A 21832-nucleotide genomic window follows, 5' to 3' on the forward strand; every position below is an offset into this window, starting at 1 on the left:
TGGGTAACATAGATAATTAAGATGTTTTATTAGTATAATATGCTTATGTGAGATACTTGTCATTAGAAAGTGTCCTTTGACTCTGGAATGTTTCAGTTACACATTTCCCTTAGCTGGGGCTCAGACACTTGGGGCCCAGAGAGGAGAAGAGGTCAGACTTGTCTTTTACTTGTCTCTGTTGCTCTGCAGAATATCAGCAAGAGAGGAGGACAGAATGAAATATTGTTTTCATATGTGAATGTCTCTTTACCTATGCTTAAACCATGTGAAGGGATGGCGTGATTACTGGGGAACCAATGACTTGTCTCCACAATGTCTGTGAGCAAGTCACACCCTCCTTTTCCTTATTGTGGGGAGGTTTATGGCAGTGTCTGGGACCATGGTCTCTTAGATCTCACACTTATCCTGTGATAATATATGGCCTAGAGGCTCACTCCCTCCAGTGAGCCTGTCCAGGAGTAGGGTCAAGAGGGGGTTTGCTTGAGACAATTGATATATGCCATTGGATGAAATAGTTCTGTTCAATACCGTACCAGGGAGGGACGGTTCTAAGGAGACCAGATACTGGGCTATACCATTAATCCTGTTGACATAGCATTTACTGTCTGATGTGTTTTATGGATATCTGTCATACAAAACATAACCTTTGTGAACTGTTACTAAGTATCTGTGGTTTGTCAATGTACGTTGAAGGGGCTGTATCGTTGCTATAAAAGATCCCTGTAGCAATTCTGTAATCACCTTCCTGGTTCATTCGAGAGAATGCATTAGGGGGGTCAAGTACTTTTGCAAAAGTATCTTAAGTATTAAAGATGTAGTTTTAACTCGGACTGGTGTGTTTGTAAATCCTCATTTGGTAATGCGGAAATTAGCCACCACAACACACACACACACACACACACACACACACACACACGGTCATGAGCTAATTTAGAAAGGAAGCCAGTGTATGTGTTCGTTGTTGGATGATATTCGTGAGCTGAGGTAAACAGTGTTTTTATCAGTTTGGTTGACATGACCCAGTCTGCTGAGCATCACGGGTCTGACGGTCATTAGCAGAGGCTTTGCCTTAAATGGTGTCCTATTCCTTACACACTGTATGGGCCCAGGTCTAAAGTAGTGCACTATATAGGGAATAGGGTTTTAGTCTAAAGCAGTGCACTATATAGGGAATAGGGCTCAGGTCTAAAGTAGTGCACTATATAGGGACTAGGATGCCATTTGGGATGAAAGCCTGCCTTTTGGGGGGCGGCAATGCTTTTTCCGTGCTGAATACTGCCTCCTAGTGGCTTAATAGTCACAGCTGATCTTTTGATTAGACATTATAGCAAAGATCAGCTGTCACTTTTTTAGTTAAGTAGACAGAATATCATAATCTGTATCACCATCACCATCCTCATCATCATCGCCACCCTCCTCACCAGTCTCACCTGTTGTAGGACAGCAAGTAAAAGTGAGACCTCTTCTCCATTTCCTCCTTCAGGGTTGCCACAACAACCACCAGCACAGAGTTAAACAACATGTATTTCTATTAGTGTTTATTATGGATCCTCATTAGTTCCTGCCAAGGCAGCAGCTACTCTTCCTGGGGTTTATTATGGATCTCCATTAGTTCCTGCCAAGGCAGCAGCTACTCTTCCTGGGGTTTATTATGGATCCCCATTAGTTCCTGCCAAGGCAGCAGCTACTCTTCCTGGGGTTATTATGGATCCTCATTAGTTCCTGCCAAGGCAGCAGCTACTCTTCCTGGGGTTATTATGGATCCTCATTAGTTCCTGCCAAGGCAGCAGCTACTCTTCCTGGGGTTATTATGGATCCTCATTAGTTCCTGCCAAGGCAGCAGCTATTCTTCCTGGGGTTTATTGGCTCTATGTAGCTCTATGTAGTACTGTGTGCCTCCCATAGCCTGTTCTGGACTTGGAGACTGTGAAGAGACCTCTGGTGGCATGTCTTGTGGGGTATGTATGGGTGTCTGGCTGTGTGCTAGTAGTTTAAACAGACAGCTCGCTGCATTCAACATGTCAAAACTTTTCACAAATACAAGTATTGATGAAGTCAATCTCTCCTCCACTTTGAGCCAGGAGAGATTGACATGCATGTCATCAATGTTAGCCCTCTGTGTACATTTAAGAGCCAGCCGTGCTGCCCTATTCTGGGACAATTGTAATTTTCCTAAGACTTTCTTTGTGGCACCTGACCACACGACAGGACATAACAATATGTTTTGACCATGACAGTTTACAATACAGGGTTACTCCAAGTAGTTTAGTCTCCTCAACTTGATTTCACTTGCTGTGGTAGCTGACGTGTATCATGTTGAGTCATCAGCATACATAGACAAGCTGCGAAGACGCCCCAGCGCGTCTCAAGCCGAGAGTCTTCATACCGGATCACACTGTTATAACACGTTCATGACATCTTTCTAGAAAGACAAACAAGGATCCGTTTATCTAGTAAACACACTTTATTTACCTATGAAAGTTATTCACGTAGAAAATACATTCTGTGTATAGAAAACTGTCCAGAAATATAATACATACATGGCAAATGTATAGTAAACTAAGAAATTCTAAGTCTGGTTGCAGTTTTAGAAGATTCTGTCAAGGGTTAACGTTTTCTTAAAGGTATTCCTTAAATATAAACTACATGATTTAAATATAAAACTACTTCCTGTTGTGAAGGAGAAATAAATGGCCTCTATATTGAGGTGAGGGATCTTTCCTTTAAATGGATAGATCATTTCAAAACAAAAGTTGATATTCTTTGCTCAATAAACATAGCTTTATGTCAGTTTTTAGACAGTTCTCACTTGCTGCATCAACAACAGGTAGCAACAATACATGTTGTGTATACTATTGAGTAAAGAGGAATGCTCTGGGTATAACATGAAAGCCTATATCTCCCATGGTTACTGTGCTAACATCCCATCTCATGATAGTACACAATCTAACAGTTGCACCATACAAAGCCCAGATCCTACAGCAAGTCATACATTCCAACCATTTCTGTACAAAGCGTTCACCTAGTTAGCTAACTCATACACACAAACTGAAACACACACCTCTCACTCATACTTCCCTCCACCCTGTTATTGTAGGCATCCTGGAAAAGTAAAGACCATTCAAGCATAGAAATAGATTCAGCATTGACTTGAATGGGAAGGTCCGTTCTATAGATATATTTCTCTGCATTCAAACAGCATTGTTTCTGTTCTAAACCAATGACTATGGGTATTATCAGACTATGGGTATTGATCAGTGGCAATACTTTCTATTGATTTGATCAGAATCCAAAACCATGAAACCCACCCATGATACCTAAACCCCTAGAATAGGTACGTGAAGAGATGCCATCTGTAAAGAAATGCCACCAAGAGATACAATCTAATCCCCCAAAACAGGAGTTTTCAAACCTCTCCTGGGGGACCCACAGACAAATGGATTTCATCTATTCAAGAGTCAAATAGAATCCATTCATTCTCACCCTAATATCTCTCTCATATCAACCAATCATCAAGCCCTTGACCAGGTGAATCAGGTGAGCTAGTTCAGGGCTACAACAAAGTTGTGTTAAATGTCTGGGGGTCCCAGAGGAGAGGTTTGCAGAGCTAAAAAGAGGCTCATACTAAAGGAAGCTAAACAACATGTATTTGATGGCCTCTGATTCTACAGTGCAGGAGTGCTGATCTGGGATCAGGTGCCCCCTGTCCATGTAGTCACATCTATGATTATCTAAAAGGCTACACTGATCCTAGATCAGCACGCCTACTCTAAGATGCTTTTTGAATACGGGTTGCAGGTTTTCCCTCAGTTCACTAGTGATTCTGACGTGGACTCACGAGGTCCAAAGTGGCAGTTTCCTCAACTAAAGGACAAGAGACACCGTAACGAAAGTTGGCCGTGCGCAGTAGGTCACCTGATGGGTGTCGACGAACGATGGCGATTCAACACGCAGAATCGTCTGAAAATGAACAGAAAAGGGCGGCGGCAGATGTTCTTTGGTCAGAGGCGATAGGGAGGACAGCCACCTGTTGCTTTTCACTGTTCGTCGGCGCCGTCCGTTTTGTCCTTAAGAAGTTCATAGTTTATAGCTATCAGGACTAGGGTGGAAGAACCTGTGCGACGGTCTCCTTGGCACCCTGACTCAGTCTCTCCGGAAACACCACCTCGTACTCCACCAGCAGGTCACCGCGGCGATCGGGCCGCTTGGGCAGAGGAAGCCCCTCCCCCGTGATGCGTCGTTTCATCCCCGGACGCACCACATCCCCTGTCGTCACGGTTACTGTCCTGCCGTCCAACGTGGGGGCGATGACCGTGCAGCCGCACAGCGCCTGAAGGAGAGAGAGAGAGAGAGAGAGAGAGAGAGAGAGAGAGAGAGAGAGGTTACGCTTCATCACTCTAGTCTACATACAGTTGTCTGTACGTTCAATAATTATTATCATTCTAAGTACTATCAATTTGTTTTAGCAAGCACTTGGAGAGCAACATAGAAAAACAGAGTATATTTAGTTTAGTTAAAGTTCAGATCATTCTGCCTTACCTCTCTGAGGGAGACCTTGGCGGGGTAAACGATGTCAGAGCCGTCTCGCCGGAACAGCGGGTGTGGCTTATCCTTGACCACGAACACCACGTCTGCCGGGATGTTAGTCGGCGTCTCGTCCCCCTCTTTAGGGAAGGTGACCTTCGTCCCCTCCTTCCATCCCTTCTTTATCTCCACCACCAGGATCTTGTCCTCCGTCCGGGTGGTGCGTCTGTCTGCGTTCAGCCGCTTGTGGGATATCTTCATTCTCTTAGTGCAGCCTGAGAACACCTTTAAAAAAACACCACAATGGGAATGAGGCATCGACTTTATTAACCTAGACAACTTTTTAAATTGTATGATGTGCTGTGTGTACATGGATACTTTGAATTGTCAACTAAAATAAGTCAACCAACCTCCTCTAAGGTCACCCTGAGGTCGTGGAGCACGGGTGGGTCCTGGTGCTTCTCAACCATCTGGCCCCCCATCGCCCCTCCCCCCATCCCTGTGCTGAAGGAACGGGGGAACCCCCCCATGCCGCCGCCCCCCATCCCGAAACGGGCGAAGGGATCGTCAGTGTCCATGTTGTCCCCATCTGGGCCCCCGCCGTTTCGGGGGAAGAACTGGTCGAAGGGGCTCCGGCCTCCGAAGAACTCGGCGAAGATGGCGTGGGGGTCGCCTTGGAAGGAGTAGCTGAAACTAGGGCCCCCGGGAACACCGCCTCCTCCTGAAGGGCCTCCTCCCTTCAACCCTGGAGAGGGAGGGGAGAGAGGGGGAGAGAGAGCGGGAGAGAGAGAAAGAGAGAGAGAGTTAAAGATTTGTGGCTCTGGTCCAGTCTTCTTTCAATAGAAGTTGTGTAAACATTTCCTATGTGCAGTGGCACCCATGGGTGTGGAAACAATGTGTCTGTGTGTAGGGCTAGAAGGGAGGCTGCTGAGGGGAGGACGGCTCTGTGTGTAGGGCTAGAAGGGAGGCTGCTGAAGGCAGGACGGCTCTGTGTGTAGGGCTAGAAGGGAGGCTGCTGAGGGGAGGACGGCTCTGTGTGTAGGGCTAGAAGGGAGGCTGCTGAGGGGAGGACGGCTCTGTGTGTAGGGCTAGAAGGGAGGCTGCTGAAGGCAGGACGGCTCTGTGTGTAGGGCTAGAAGGGAGGCTGCTGACGGCAGGACGGCTCTGTGTGTACGGCTAGAAGGGAAGCTGTTGAGGGGAGGACAGCTCTGTGTGTAGGGCTAGAAGGGAGGCTGCTGAGGGGAGGACGGCTCTGTGTGTAGGGCTAGAAGGGAGGCTGCTGAGGGGAGGACGGCTCTGTGTGTAGGGCTAGAAGGGAGGCTGCTGAGGGGAGGACGGCTCTGTGTGTAGGGCTAGAAGGGAGGCTGCTGAGGGGAGGACGGCTCTAAGTGTAGGGCTAGAAGGGAGGCTGCTGAGGGGAGGACGGCTCTGTGTGTAGGGCTAGAAGGGAGGCTGCTGAGGGGAGGACGGCTCTGTGTGTAGGGCTAGAAGGGAGGCTGCTGAGGGGAGGACAGCTCTGTGTGTAGGGCTAGAAGGGAGGCTGCTGAGGGGAGGACGGCTCTGTGTGCAGGGCTAGAAGAGAGGGAATAAAGGTTGTACTGGTCTACAGAACAGGAGGCTGGTGAGGGGAGGACGGCTCATAATAATGGCCAGAACAGAGCAAATGGAACGGCATCAGACACCTGGAAACCATGTGTCTGATGTATTTGATACCATTCCACTAGTTCAGCTCCAGTCATTACGACGAGCCCATCCTCCCCAATTAAGGTGCCACCAACCTCCTGTGGTCTGCAGTGTCTGTTGCTACACACAGAATAATGCAGCTTGACCGTTGAGTTATCTAGCCTGGTCCTTAAAGACAACCGATAAGAACGCTGCAGCACCGTTGTAATCTCGGTCTACTGTAGGTACCAGAAATACACAACCACACAATCTGTCGTTTGAGAAGCTTGCTGACAGGCTCGCCTGTCAAAGTCAAACTCTCCGCCGCGCTGTGACGTCAGCGCCAGAACCTTCCAGCAGTGGGCGCGCACCTCTCCCTCGGCGTGCAGCCAATCAGCATTGTTATTGTATCTATCCGTTTTTTCCTCCCATTCTTATGACTGTGCTGCAAGGGACTCTTGTTGGAACTCGCGAATCCCTTGCAGCACAATCATAAGAATGGAAAAAAACTGATAGATGCAACAAGCCTGCTGTGTCTTGCCCTTTCTAGTTATAAAATATAACTCACATAGGCTAAGAAAGGTAGGCTTTTAAACTATCACTCACACAGGCCAAGGAGGGTAGGCTTATGAGGCAGTGCTTGGTTTGTTATAAGCATATAGCGTTTGTTTTAGGAACTTCTGTGGCCCAAAGCGTTAGAACACTAGAAACTAACGATTTAAGCGCCACTGAAGAAGAGTAGATTATCAGAGGAAAGAGGCAGTTCCGGAGCGAGATCTTGAAATGCCTTTTCGCCTTAATACTCATCAAAATATCCAGCGACAATGATTCAGCTTTACATCTTTATAATCGTTTCCGATAGGCCTACCTAACTAAAGCACTTTGGAAAACAAAGTGTGTTTATTCATCACTTTTAATAATAACATGTTGCGTCTGGTAAATAGAACACGTACCTTCTTCGCCGAATCGGTCGTAAATGTCCTTTTTCTTTGGGTCGCTCAGAACGTCATAAGCTTCAGCTATTTCTTTAAACTTGTCCTCTGCTTTGGGAGACTTGTTTTTATCCGGGTGGTAACGCAGAGCCTGCTTACGATAAGCCTTCTTGATCTCGTCCTCCGTCGCTCCTTTCTGTATGCCCAGGACATTATAGTAGTCTTTACCCATTTTGACCATTTAGCTGTAGGTGTAAAGTTCCCTTGCTTGAGCCCGTGCTGACTGTCAATCAAATGCACACAAGGTAGACGGGTAGTTCTGTTTAAATGCGCTGGGCCGCTTGCAGTCTATCTATGGAATGGTAAATAAACGTCTGAAAACCTGACCTGCACACATACTGTTGAAGAACGCTACCGCTCTGTCAGCTCAACTCGACACTCCGCTTGGGACCCATTCTAGTTTATACCCGCGCAGAAAGTTCGAGAATTTTCTAGGAGAATCAGGAAGAGTCTGAACGCAGCTCAGCTCCTGGGACCGATCACGCCTCGTGGAGCGTCACTGAGTTTCAAAGTCCGACAGGACACGCCTCTGTAGTCTAGCCGCAACTCATCCACGTCTTCCTTGAAGAAATCTCACCTTGTGTGTGTGTGTGTGTGTGTGTGTGTGTGTGTGTGTGTGTGTGGGGGGTGGCAGATCCAGTGTTGACTCACTGGATGTATCAAAGGTACTAAGAATCGTGTTAGTGAACAAAAGGTATCACAATGTGTCTGTCGGAAAAGCTTTATGGATCCCCTGAACAAAACGGATTCCCTCATAATGTGGTTTGTCTGTCGCTTTTGTTGGAACTATAGGTTTAGTCCTCGCTATGCTTCAGGTTTATAGGTCCTATGGGTTAGGTTGAGCCCCGTCCTTTCTCAATGTAAATAATGACGTTATTTCAACTTTACTAGCCTCTTGGTCAAATACCCACAAACAGGTCTAGGTCTATCCTTGGCAAACAGCCTTGCTGCTTTTGAAAACCACCGCTGGCACATTATGCCCAATATAACAGTCAGTAATCGACGAACTAAAATTGCTGATCTGTAAAGTCAGTATAGCTGGCCCTGGTGTTGATAACATAAGATTTACTAAAAATAATCACCCGCTAATACAATTTACCCCGCATCTCCATTTGTCCAAACGGATCACTCCATTGTGGGAATCTACTCCCCCATTGGCTACAGTACGGGAAGTAAGGCATATCTACTTAGCTTTCCGACATATTGATTGGACGTGATATTAAAGAGGTAACCATTGGACTTCCCAACCATTGGACCAATTGGGGACCTCAAAGCCATCACTGCTTCCTCTTGCTCTGATTGGAAGACACGACCCGTCGCTCACCTTGGATGAGAGCGGACACAAACTGCCAAGATGAAGCATTACGAGGTAAGACAGTATCCGCTGTAACCCTAAACCTTTAATCGGGATTCTGTACATTAGATTTCTAACTGTTTCATACCGGTGTTGTAAGATTGTCCGTTCGTTTCCCAACGGTCAGATGTAGGATGGTTAGGACACGCTGGAGAACAGAGACGAGCTCACCCGGGATGTCAGTCTCCAGCTCGTGTGGTGTGCTTGTGGACTCTCTCGGGTCGAAGTTGAAGTCTACTAGCCTGAAATTCACATATCATGGACGTAGCCTATCACTTCTACTTTCACAATAAACAGCATTACAACCAACCAAACCGATAGGTTACTAGTTGATTTACCAGTCGTTCTTTTCTCACAATGCGTAAACTAGGCTGCGCCACCTGGTGGATTGGAACGCTGCAGACTTCTTATCTCGGGATTGTTGCTTCATTGCAGGGCAGCTAGACTATCATTGCAGGTGAACAGTCAAGTGCGCAACAAATCTAACCTTGTGAGGGCTGTTGTGTCGTAAAATAATGTAGCCTCTTGGGTAGAAATGTTGACCGTTACACTACTTTACTGCATGGACATCGAGGCCACTGCGTCTCAGATCAGACTGACTGACATTGTTGATCTGCGTGTAGGAGAGTTAAGTGATGACACAACTAGGCCTAGCTTAAATCTAAACTCCTATTGCACATAGTCTCGTCAACTTAGGGTTTTCAATCACAAATACGAGACAAAGTTATATAGTAAGTAAGAAAGGCTGCATGCAAGGAGGTATATTTAATCATATCAAAGCCCACAGGCGACTTTATGTTAAATGCATAGCAAACAGGCAATAATGGTAGTCGCCATGTCCTCTGAAACACATGACCACCTTCACTCTCATGGCTGTATAGGCAGTCAGACCCATAGACATGTACCTCTACATGAGCTGTCCTTGTGGCTCTCTCAGACCCAATACACACAGCTCTAGGACCAGATTAACCCCCCACTAAACCTAACCGTAGCCATTTGGGGGTAATCACATACGAACTGATCTTAGATCAGTGTCTAGAGGGGAGTTAATCCTCCTACAGTCAGATTTTAAAACCGCTTTCTAGACTGCAGGCTAGCTAGCTACAGCAGGTGTTGTCATGGCTACCAGGACTGACACTACAGCAGGTGTGCCAACCGAACCCAATCGACAGGATGTGAAGGAGCCAGTTTGGGGAGTTGTGTAGAGTGAGAAGTGCCCCGACCAGTGGGTTCCCGCCCCCCCCCCCCCCATGTCTCCTCCTCTCATACCAGGCCTGGGTTCAAATAATATTTGAACTCGTTCCAATACTTTGAGAGTTTGCTCTCTAGCCTGTCTAGAGTTGTAGATGGGTATCTGTTGCAGCTATTGGACTATTCCATTGGTCTGTTAAAGCCAGGCAAGCTCAATCAAGCAAATCATGTATTTCAAAATCATTTCAAATAGTAGTTTAACCCAGGTCTGTCTGATACCTATATGCACTGGGAGGTTCTCATTCCAACAACTTTCTCTCTTTCTCATGTAGTAAATGAGGGGACAGAACAGCTTGAGAGGAGCTGGAACCCGCTAGCCTGCTACAATGTAACCTAGTGTTCTGCCAGAAAGGTCCAGAACTCTTGGAGGCCGTAGTTAGCTAACATACAAGCAGGCTACAGTAATATCTAGATTAGTCTGCAGTACTCAACTGTGAGCCCAGTAAGCCCAATATAAACATGTTATTGCACTGGTAAGATGTGCATTTGACTATAGAATAAATGTTGGGCCTGTATCAATGCATCATTGGCCATCAGGGAACGATTGCTAACAATCAACAAGATTACTGTCTGCATCCATCTTGAATCCAAATGATCTCCAATGAATACATTTATCACAACACAAAAATCACTGCTGATGTAGTTATAACACATATCCACAAGGTGGAGCCAAAGCACTGTAATAGTAAACATAGACCCAGGCATGACACCTGCTGCCTCGCTGCACTGACAACAACAACACATTGGAGAAGATGGACACTCATTCCACCATACCACAGATCTAGGATCAGATTACCATACGCACAATGCTAATATTAACCATTCGGGTGGTAGAATATACCTGACTGTAGATCAGTTGCTAGTCCACTACATCAGCATCAGGTCTGTCCATAGAGAACGTTGTGCTAAGCTCACAGTGCATTTCTGTACTTAAACAACCAGTAAATAATATCAATCATTAACACTGACCTGTGTGTAAGTGAGAAGGCAGGTGTGGAGATGCCAGGAGCCAGTAGACTGGAGACACACCATCTGTCAACCTGTAGAGAGAGAACCTATTAGTGCACTATAATGAGCTGGAGTGTTCTACGAATCCCTCTCTTTCCCACACTCAATCATGGCAGCACAGCACTACTCCAACTTGCACTACTACCTGAGTCTTGAATTTAGCTAGTTCCAATGCTGTCCTACTCTAGAGCTCCACGTTTTACCCCATCCCTACCCTAACACTACCCTACCCTAACACTACCCCATCCGTACCCTAACACTACCCTACCCTAACACTACCCTACCCTAACACTACCCCATCCGTACCCTAACACTACCCTACCCTAACACTGCCCTACCCTAACACTACCCCATCCGTACCCTAACACTACCCTACCCTAACACTACCCTACCCTAACACTACCCTACCCTAACACTACCCTACCCTAACACTACCCTACCCTAACACTACCCTACCCTAACACTACCCTACCCTAACACTACCCCATCCCTACCCTAACACTACCCTACCCTAACACTACCCCATCCGTACCCTAACACTACCCTACCCTAACACTACCCCATCCGTACCCTAACACTACCCTACCCTAACACTACCCTACCCTAACACTGCCCTACCCTGACACCACCCTACCCCATCCCTACCCTAACACTACCCTACCCTAACACTACCCCATCCGTACCCTAACACTACCCCACCCTAACACTACCCCACCCTAACACTGCCCTACCATAACACTACCCCAGCCCTACCCTAACACTACCCCAGCCCTACCCTAACACTACCCCAGCCCTACCCTAACACCACCCTACCCTAACGCTACCTTAACACAACCCTGCCCTAACTCTACCTACCCTAACGCTACCCTACCCTAACCCTACCCCATCCCTACCCTAACACTGCCCTATCCTAACACTTCCCTACCCTAACCCTACCCTAACACTACCCCATCCCTAACACTACCCTACCCTAACACTACACTACCCCATCCCTAACGCTAACCTACCCCTACACTACCCCATCCCTACTCCAACACTGCCCTACTCCAACACTGCCCTACTCCAACACTGCCCTACCCTAACACTACCCCAGCCCTACCCTAACACTTCCCTACCCTAACACTGCCCCAGCCCTACCCTAACACTACTCCAGCCCTACCCTAACACTGCCCTACCCTAACACTACCCCTACCCTAACACTCTCCCTACCATAACACTACCCCAGCCCTAACACTGCCCTACCCTACCATAACACTACCCCAGCCCTAACACTGCCGTACCCTACCCCAACCCTACCATAACACTACCCCAGCCCTAACACTGCCGTACCCTACCCCAACCCTACCCTAACACTACTCCAGCCCTACCCTAACGCTCGCCCTACCCTAACACTCTCCCTACCCTAAAACGACCCCAGCCCTACCATAACACTACCCCAGCCCTAACACTGCCCTACCCTACCCCAGCCCTACCATAACACTACCCCAGCCCTAACACTGCCGTACCCTACCCCAGCCCTACCATAACACTACCCCAGCCCTACCCTAACCCTACCGCAGCCCTACCCTAACACTGCCCTACCCTAACCTGCCCCAGCCCTACCCTAACACTACCCCAGCCCTACCCTAACACCTCCCTACCCTAACACTGCCCCAGCCCTACCCTAACACTTCCCTACCCTAACACTACCCCAGCCCTACCCTAACACTACCCCAGCTCTACCCTAACACTGCCCTACCCTAACACTACCCCAGCCCTACCATAACACTACCCCAGCCCTACCATAACACTACCCCAGCCCAACCCTAACACTACCCCAGCCCAACCCTAACACTGCCCTACCCTAACACAGCACTACCCTAACACTACCCCAGCCCTACCCTAACACTACCCCAGCAATGACAGTTGTCTATCCAGTACTACTTTAGACCCCAAGCACAAGGAAAGGCTGGTATCCCAGGGGGGGTCTTTATATAGACAGGGGATGGAATGGGGGGGGGGGGTTTAAATAGCTAGAGAAATCCTAGCCATGCCTGGCTTGCTGGGTGTGTGTGTGTGTGTGTGTGTGTACTACAAAGCATCATTTTATGGGCAGTTCTACAGTAATGGGATTGCGTAGACTCAGAGTTTTCACTTTACAATGTATATCAAATAAAAAACCATTGATTTCACAGTGCAGAAAACCATACAACTCTACAGTGCCTTGCAAAAGTATTCACCCCCCTTGGCGTTTTTCCTATTTTGTTGCATTACAACCTGTAATTTAAATAGATTTTTATTTGGATTTCATGTAATGGACATACACAAAATATTCCAAATTGGTGAAGTGAAATTTAAAAAATAACTTGTTTGAAAAAAATGGGAAAGTGGTGCTGCATATGTATTCACCCCCCTTTGCTTTGAAGCCCCTAAATAAGATCTGGTGCAACTAATTACCTTCAGAAGTCACATAATTAATTAAATAAAGTCCACCTGTGTTCAATCTAAGTGTCACATGATCACAGTATGTGTATCTATCTTATATATCTTCTGAAAGGACCCAGAGTCTGCAACACCAGTAAGTAAGGGGTGGCACCATGAAGACCGAGGAGCTCTCCAAACAGGTCAGGGACAAAGTTGTTTAGAAGTACAGATCAGGGTTGGGTTATAAAAAAAAATATCCAAAACTTTGAACATCCCACGGAGCACCATTTAAATCCATTATTAAAAAATTGAAAGAATATGGCACCACAACAAACCTGCCAAGAGAGGGCCACCCACCAAAACTCATGGACCAGGCAAGGAGGGCATTAACCAGAGAGGCAACAAAGAGACCAAAGATAACCCTGAAGGAGCTGCAAAGCTCCACAGCGGAGATTGGAGTATCTGTCCATAGGACCACTTTAAGCCGTACACTCCACAGAGCTGGGCTTTATGGAAGTGGCCAGAAAAAATTAAGCAAACACATTTGGCGTTCCCCAAAAGGCGTGTGGGAGACTCCCCAAACATATGGAAGAAGGTACTCTGGTCGGATGAAACTAAAATTGAGCTTTTTGGCCATCAAGGAAAACGCTATGTCTGGCACAAACCCAACATCTCTCGTCACCCCGAGAACACCATCCCCGAGAACACCAGTGAAGCATGTTGGTGGCAGCATCATGCTGTGGGGATGTTTTTCCATCAGCAGGGACTGGGGAAACTGGTCAGAATTGAAGGAATGATGGATGGAGCTGAATACAGGACATTTTTGAGGAAAACCTGTTTGTCTTCCAGAGATTTGAGACTGGGACGAAGGTTCACTTTCCAGCAGGACAATGACCCTAAGTGTACTGCTAAAGCAACACTTGAGTGGTTTAAGGGGAAACATTTAAATGCCTTGGAATGGCCTAGTCAAAGCCCAGACCTCAATCCAATTGAGAATCTGTGGTATGACTTAAAGATTGCTGTACACCAGCGGAACTGATCCAACTTGAAGGAGCTGGAGCAGTTTTGCCTTGAAGAATGGGCAAAAATCACAGTGGCTAGATGTGCCAAGCTTATAGAGACATATCCCAAGAGACTTGCAGCTGTAATTGCTGCAAAAGGTGGCTCTACAAAGTATTGACTTTGGGGGAGTGAATAGTTATGCATGCTCAAGTTTCAATTTTTTTTTTTAATCTATTTTAATTCCAGGTTGTAAGGCAACAAAATAGAATAAGTATTTGCTAGAAAAACTGTACATATGCAAAGTTTGGTAACAGAACTAGAGTAAAATCTCCCTCAGTTATATTCTGTTACCAAACACTGTATCTGCACAGTTCTTCCTGTAAAGGTGTTTTTGTAAAATGTTCTGACATTTTTAAAAGTAGTCCTTGTGCATGGAGTTCTATGGTTTATCTTTGAAATCAATGGTTTTTGTTTGGTATACATTTGAGGTCTTGGCCTGATTGTTAACATAGTAAATTGATATTGGACCGACATATCTAGGAACATAAGGGTTAAGGGTATAGGGTGTTGGTTCCGGACATTATTGGAGGGGGGGGGGGGGGGGGGTTGAACGGAGGGGAATTCTCCTAACTAAGCCATGAGTCTCTGGAGTATTATCACCCTACTGTGTGTGTGGGGGGGGGGGGGGGGGGGGAATAGGGAAGGTGTGGAGGTTGGGAGGGAAGGTAGGGAGAAGGTTGCTTACACAGAGATTTTTATTTAGCTGTGGGGGGGACTGACAACACATACTTCCTTCTAGACTGGGGAGGGGGTGCTCGGGTATCATAGTGGGGGGGGGGGGCTGACAACACATACTTCCTTCTAGACTGGGGATGGGGGTGCTCGGGTATCATAGTGGGGGGGGGCTGACAACACATACTTCCTTCTAGACTGGGGAGGGGGTGCTCGGGTATCATAGTGGGGGGGGGGCTGACAACACATACTTCCTTCTAGACTGGGGAGGGGGTGCTCGGGTATCATAGTGGGGGGGGCTGACAACACATACTTCCTTCTAGACTGGGGAGGGGGTGCTCGGGTATCATAGTGGGGGGTGCTCGGGTATCATAGTGGGGGGGGGGGTGCTCGGGTATCATAGTGGGGGGGGGGGTGCTCGGGTATCATAGTGGGGGGGAGGGGGTGCTCGGGTATCATAGTGGGGGGGTCAAAATCAACTCAACACAGGAATGCATCAACTTTCCTTACTGTTCTTTAAACTTTGCTCCCTGCTGTAAATGACTTCACAGGGGAGCAGGGCTGTGTGGGGGTGGGGTTAAATAAAGCAGCCAGCGTGCCAGGAAAGAAGGAATGAGAAGGGGGGGTGACCGAATGATAGAAAGGATGAAGAGAGGGAGGGGTGGGAGGAAAAACGACGGAGCGAACGAGGGGGAGAGAAAGAGATTTATTTCCACAGCTGAAACCAGGCGCCCCTCTCTCCTCTCTTCGTTCAAACTGAGGGAATTAAGAAAAAGGTCTTTCCAGACAAAGGGATTAAATAGAGAGGCTAGTGGTGGAGGAGTGTGGATATGGATACCGTAGTACTAGAGGGGGCTACCCACAAAAAGGCTGGTCCGGGGAGTGTCCCAGGGGTGCCAGCACCCCCTGTTAAACGACCCAAAGCTAAGAAGGCTAAGAAAGCTGTGGTTTTCTTTGAGGTGGAGATTCTGGATGCCAAGACCAAGGACAAACTCTGCTTCCTGGACAAGGTAAGACGGCTTCACAAATACTGGTGTGTGTGTGTGTGTGGGGGGACACGTCTATCTGTGTGTGTACGTCTATCTCTCTGTGTGTGTGTGTGTGTGTGTCTGTGTTAAATAGTCCTATCTAGCCTGCACCTGTTGCACTATTAGTCTAATGTAGGACGCTCCACTGTACTCAGGTCAGAAGTGCTGTCTCTGTCTGAGCCCAGTCAGTCAGTATAGTGCTGTGTAGCTCCAGGTACAACCTGAAATAGTTACCTGTTGAGTAGTTACCTGTTGAGCCAATATCCAATGGAACAGCGTGGCGCGAAATACAAAAACCAAAAAAATCCAATAATTTCAATTTCTCAAACATATGACTATTTTACACCATTTTAAAGATACACTTCTCCTTAATCCAACCACATTGTCCGATTTCAAAAAGGCTTTACAGCGAAAGCAAAACATTAGATTATGTCAGGAGAGTACATAGACCAACATAACCACACAGCCATTTTCCAAGCAAGCATATATGTCAATAAAACCCAAAACACAGCTAAATGAAGCACTAACCTTTGATCTTCATCAGATGACACTCCTAGGACATTATGTTACACAATACATGTATGTTTTGTTCAATCAAGTTCATATTTATATCCAAAAACAGCTTTTTACATTGGCGTGTGATATTCAGAAAATGTATTCCCACCAAAACATCCGGTGAATTTACAAAAATACTCATCATAAACGTTGACAAAATACATAATTATTTTAAGAATTATAGATACAGAACTCCTTTATGCAACCGCTGTGTCAGATTTTGAAATAGCTTTACGGAGAAAGCACATTTTTCAATATTCTGAGTACATAGCTCGCCATCACGGCGAGCTATTCAGACACCTGCCAAGTTTGGGGCAACCTAAACTCAGAATTAGTATTAGAAATATGCTCTTGCCTTTGCTGATCTTCGTCAGAATACACTCCCAGGACTGCTACTTCCACAAGAAATGTTGTTTTTGTTCGAAATAATCCATAGTTATGTCCAAATACCTCCGTTTTGTTTGTGCGTTCAGGTCACTATCCAAAAGGTAACGCGCGAGCGCAATTCGAGACACAAAAAGTCTAAATGTTCCATTACCGTACTTAGAAGCATGTCAAACGCTGTTTAAAATCAATTTTTATGGTATTTTTAACGTAAAATTGCGATAATATTCCAACCGGACAATAGCGTATTCATTCAAGGAGAAAAAGAAAAAATAGCGTGCTCGCGGGAACGCGCATATCCAATCCCTTTGTTGCCAGGCAGACCACTCAGTAACTGAGCTCCTATACTCTGCCCAGTGACAGGAGAAGGCTCAAACCACTTTCTGAAGGCTTTAGACAGCCAATGGAAGCCTTAGAAAGTGCAACGTAACAGCACAGATGCTGTAGTTTCGAAAGGGACTAGAAAGAAGAACTACAATTCTCAGATCCTCCACTTCCTGGTTGACCTTTTCTCAGGTTTTTGCCTGCCATATCAGTTCTGTTATACTCACAGACACCATTCAAACAGTTTTAGAAACTTCAGAGTGTTTTCTATCCAAATCTACTAATATATGCATATTCTCGTTTCTGGGCAAGAGTAGTAACCAGTTTAAATCGGGTACGTTTTTTTCATCCGGCTGTGAAAATACTGCCCCCTATCCATATCAGGTTTTAAGCCTTGTCTGAGCCAGAACGGCCCATAGTGGTCAGTACTACCTAGGACTGTAGTGAACTATCATTCTTATGGCTTAGAGGTTAAAACTCCTCTCTATTAGCATGGTGTTATAGACTGAAGGTTAAATGACAGGTGTAACACCTAGCTAGGTTTATCATGGTGTTATAGACTGATGGTTAAATGACAGGTGTAACACCTAGCTAGGTTTAGCATGGTGTTATAGTTTTAATAGCACTGTATTAGGTTCTGTATGGTGTTAGTGTGATATTAGTAGGGCATACAGGAGCTGCAAGGTATCAGGTCACGTCCTCGCAGGATTACCACTGCTCTGAGACCTGTTCTCAGCTTAACACAGTTTCCATGGCCACGTCATCCCCCACTTTAGACTGCGACCACCTGGAAAATAGAGATTCCTGAAGTAGGGCTTTGATGTGGGAGTGAGGATTTGATTTGGTTATTGGAATTTTATATTGGTGGAGTTGAATAAAGTTATTCTAATCTAATGTTGTCAAGTAAATTATTTGGAATGTCTGGGGTGAAGTCATAAAGAGACTAGAATGTCTGGGAGAGACCTGTGATGTCACAAGTAGACTATAATCTCTTGAAGACCTTACCTCTGTGATGTCATAAAGATTACATGTCTGGAGAATATTTTTTTGTGATTTTATAAAGAGTAGAATCTCTGGGAAAGACCTCTGTGATGTCATGAAGACACTAGAATATCTTAGGGAGACCTGCAATGCCATAAATATAATATCTGTGATGTCATGAGAGAGTAGAATATCTGGGGAAGGCCTGTGATGTCATAAAGAGAATAGAAAGTCTGGAGAGGAACTCGGTGATGTCATAAAGAGAATAGAAAGTCTGGAGAGGAACTCGGTGATGTCATAAAGAGAATAGAATGTCTGAGGGAAGACCTCTGTGATGTCACAGACAAATACAGTAGTAGAATAATGTCTGGTGAATGTTGTCAGGATGCCAAAAATAATGGAGTAGCCTAGTGGGGAGTCCACTGTTCAGAACCGTTCAGTTTGACTGTTGTGACCCACCTTCAATACAGTCTTTGTACACACACCTAGTCCTTATCAACTAGCCAGTAAGGACTAACCATGACTTACCTATCATTTAGGAAAGGTTAGTTCTGGTCCGTTGTTCCTCTGCCTGGCGATTTTAATAGTGGCCCATGGCTGGGCAGAACCATCCAGTCCCTGCTGACTGGAGTTAGGGGGGTATGTGAGGGCTAAGCCCCCAGGATGAGGCAGTCTGGCTGGGGGGACAGGGTTCAGCACAAGCCCCTAAACCTCCAGATTTGGCTTCAATCTGGGAGTGGTCGCTGTTAAGAGTGTGTGTGTGTGTCCATGGTTTTGTGTGTGCATCATTTGTCAGTTTGTCTTTGTGGGATTGTTGTTGCGGTGTGGCTTTGACTGTGTGTGTGTTGGCGCTGTATGTGTCTGTTTATATTTATGCTGTGTGTGTGTGTGTGTGTGGTGATAATACCAGCTGTTTGATACCCAGTACCCAGGGGGTGTGGCCAGAGCTAGAGCTAAATTTACTTGTAATCACATGAAAGGGCAATGAGAGGAGGGGTGTGTGTGTGTGTGTCCCACTCATCTCTCTTGATTTGCAGGTTGAGCCAAATGCCACTATTGGGGAGATCAAGTGTATGTTCCACAAAAGCCGTGAGTACGACCTCAGATTGACATTACACAGCAGCACATGCTACTACAATTACATTCACTTCAATATACAGTATTTCAATTAAATAAAGCTAAAGAGTTAACCCCCCCTTGTCTGTGTATCTGTCTTCTTTCTCTGTCTGGTCTCCCCCCGTCCGTGTATCTGTCTTCTTTCTCTGTCTGGTCTCCCCCCGTCTGTGTATCTGTCTTCTTTCTCTGTCTGGTCTCCCTCCCGTCCGTGTATCTGTCTTCTTTCTGTCTGGTCTCCCTCCCGTCCGTGTATCTGTCTTCTTTCTCTGTCTGGTCTCCCTCCCGTCTGTGTATCTGTCTTCTTTCTCTGTCTGGTCTCCCTCCCGTCCTTGTATCTGTCTTCTTTCTGTCTGGTCTCCCCCCGTCCGTGTATCTGTCTTCTTTCTCTGTCTGGTCTCCCTTGTCCGTCTGTCTCAGATCCTCAATGGTACGCAGCCAGACAGTCCATCCGCCTAGACCCAAGTAAGTCTAACTCCAAACCAGTCTTCTGATGTTCAGTCTGTATGAAGACCGTGTTGATATCTATAGTATAGTAGTGATGGTAGAGGACAGTGTTGATATCTATAGTATAGTAGTGATGGTAGAGGACAGTGTTGATATCTATAGTATAGTAGTGATGGTAGAGGACAGTGTTGATATCTATAGTATAGTAGTGATGGTAGAGGACAGTGTTGATACCTATAGTATAGTAGTGATGGTAGAGGACAGTGTTGATATCTATAGTATAGTAGTGATGGTAGAGGACAGTGTTGATACCTATAGTATAGTAGTGATGGTAGAGGACAGTGTTGATATCTATAGTATAGTAGTGATGGTAGAGGACAGTGTTGATATCTATAGTATAGTAGTGATGGTAGAGGACAGTGTTGATACCTATAGTATAGTAGTGATGGTAGAGGACAGTGTTGATATCTATAGTATAGTAGTGCTGGTAGAGGACAGTGTTGATATCTATAGTATAGTAGTGATGGTAGCAGGCTGGTAGAGGACAGTGTTGATATCTATAGTATAGTAGTGATGGTAGAGGACAGTGTTGATATCTATAGTATTGTAGTGATGGTAGAGGACAGTGTTGATATCTATAGTATAGTAGTGATGGTAGAGGACAGTGTTGATACCTATAGTATAGTAGTGATGGTAGCAGGCTGGTAGAGGACAGTGTTGATATCTATAGTATAGTAGTGATGGTAGCAGGCTGGTAGAGGACAGTGTTGATATCTATAGTATAGTAGTGATGGTAGCAGGCTGGTAGAGGACAGTGTTGATATCTATAGTATAGTAGAGATGGTAGAGGACAGTGTTGATATCTATAGTATAGTAGTGATGGTAGCAGGCTGGTAGAGGACAGTGTTGATATCTATAGTAGTGATGGTAGCAGGCTGGTAGAGGACAGTGTTGATATCTATAGTAGTGATGGTAGTAGGCTGGTAGAGGACAGTGTTGATATCTATAGTATAGTAGTGATGGTAGAGGACAGTGTTGATATCTATAGTATAGTAGTGATGGTAGAGGACAGTGTTGATATCTATAGTATAGTAGTGATGGTAGAGGACAGTGTTGATATCTATAGTATAGTAGTGATGGTAGAGGACAGTGTTGATATCTATAGTATAGTAGTGATGGTAGAGGACAGTGTTGATATCTATAGTATAGTAGTGATGGTAGAGGACAGTGTTGATACCTATAGTATAGTAGTGATGGTAGAGGACAGTGTTGATATCTATAGTATAGTAGTGATGGTAGAGGACAGTGTTGATATCTATAGTATAGTAGTGCTGGTAGCAGGCTGGTAGAGGACAGTGTTGATATCTATAGTATAGTAGTGATGGTAGCAGGATGGTAGAGGGTAAGGATTGATCATGCAACCTGTTTGTGGGGCTGTTATTAATCAGAATTCTCCTCTCTCTCCATCAGAGGGTAAGTCTCTAAAGGATGAGGATGTTCTGCAACATCTTCCTGTGGGAACCACGGCAACCTTCTACTTCCGAGACCTGGGAGCTCAAATCAGCTGGGTCACCGTGAGTACACACAGGCACACACATACCACACACACGTACGCGCGCGCTCACTCACTCACTTGTCTGTTAGTTTTCTCCTGACCTTGGTGAAAATGTGTTTTTGTTGAGAGTCACTATTAAAGCCCCTGTCACATTAACTGGGGGAGGGAGAAACGTGGGGGAGGGAGGGAGAGACGTGGGGGAGGGAAGGAGAGACGTGGGGGAGGGAGGGGTGACTGTCGGTTTGGCAGGAGCAGGTGTGGAAAACAGAGACCGATAAATGTATCCTCCCTGGCTGGCTGGCTGGCTGGCTGGCTGGCTGGCTGGACATCTGTTAGTACAACACATAAACACCAGTGTGACACTAGGAGGAGAAGGAGAGCTGGCCAGACTAGAGAGAGGGAGAAAAGTAAAGTTATGTTTTGTAAGTTATTCATGATGACGGTAGCAACAGTTTTTAAAATGGCTTTGTCCATCGCTGCTCATGAATGATCTGTAGCTCTGACACGACAGGGTTTA

General features: G+C 46.0%; 2 protein-coding genes across 2 annotated transcripts in view; one reads left to right on the top strand and one right to left on the bottom strand.

Annotated features, from left to right (window-relative positions):
- Positions 1 to 2445: 2445 nt before the first annotated feature.
- On the bottom strand, positions 2446 to 7674 carry LOC115183311 (dnaJ homolog subfamily B member 1). The gene is made up of 4 exons (XM_029744640.1): positions 7140 to 7674; positions 4935 to 5269; positions 4540 to 4809; positions 2446 to 4330 (listed from the first exon to the last, which is right to left on the bottom strand). The coding sequence occupies exons 1-4, from the start codon at positions 7357 to 7359 to the stop codon at positions 4100 to 4102; spliced, it is 1056 nt and encodes a 351-aa protein (XP_029600500.1). The 5' UTR covers positions 7360 to 7674; the 3' UTR covers positions 2446 to 4099.
- A 773-nt stretch (positions 7675 to 8447) lies between these two features.
- Positions 8448 to 21832, top strand: part of LOC115183312 (very-long-chain enoyl-CoA reductase) — an 18894-nt gene continuing 5509 nt past the window's right edge. Inside the window, exons 1-5 of the mRNA XM_029744641.1 lie at positions 8448 to 8547; positions 15888 to 15938; positions 19238 to 19289; positions 19734 to 19778; positions 21231 to 21334. Of these exons, the coding sequence (XP_029600501.1) occupies positions 8533 to 8547; positions 15888 to 15938; positions 19238 to 19289; positions 19734 to 19778; positions 21231 to 21334 (267 nt within the window). The 5' untranslated portion in view covers positions 8448 to 8532. The remainder of the gene's footprint in view (positions 8548 to 15887; positions 15939 to 19237; positions 19290 to 19733; positions 19779 to 21230; positions 21335 to 21832) is intronic.

The sequence above is a fragment of the Salmo trutta genome, unplaced genomic scaffold (genome assembly GCF_901001165.1).
Source record: "Salmo trutta unplaced genomic scaffold, fSalTru1.1, whole genome shotgun sequence".
NCBI lineage: Eukaryota > Metazoa > Chordata > Actinopteri > Salmoniformes > Salmonidae > Salmo > Salmo trutta.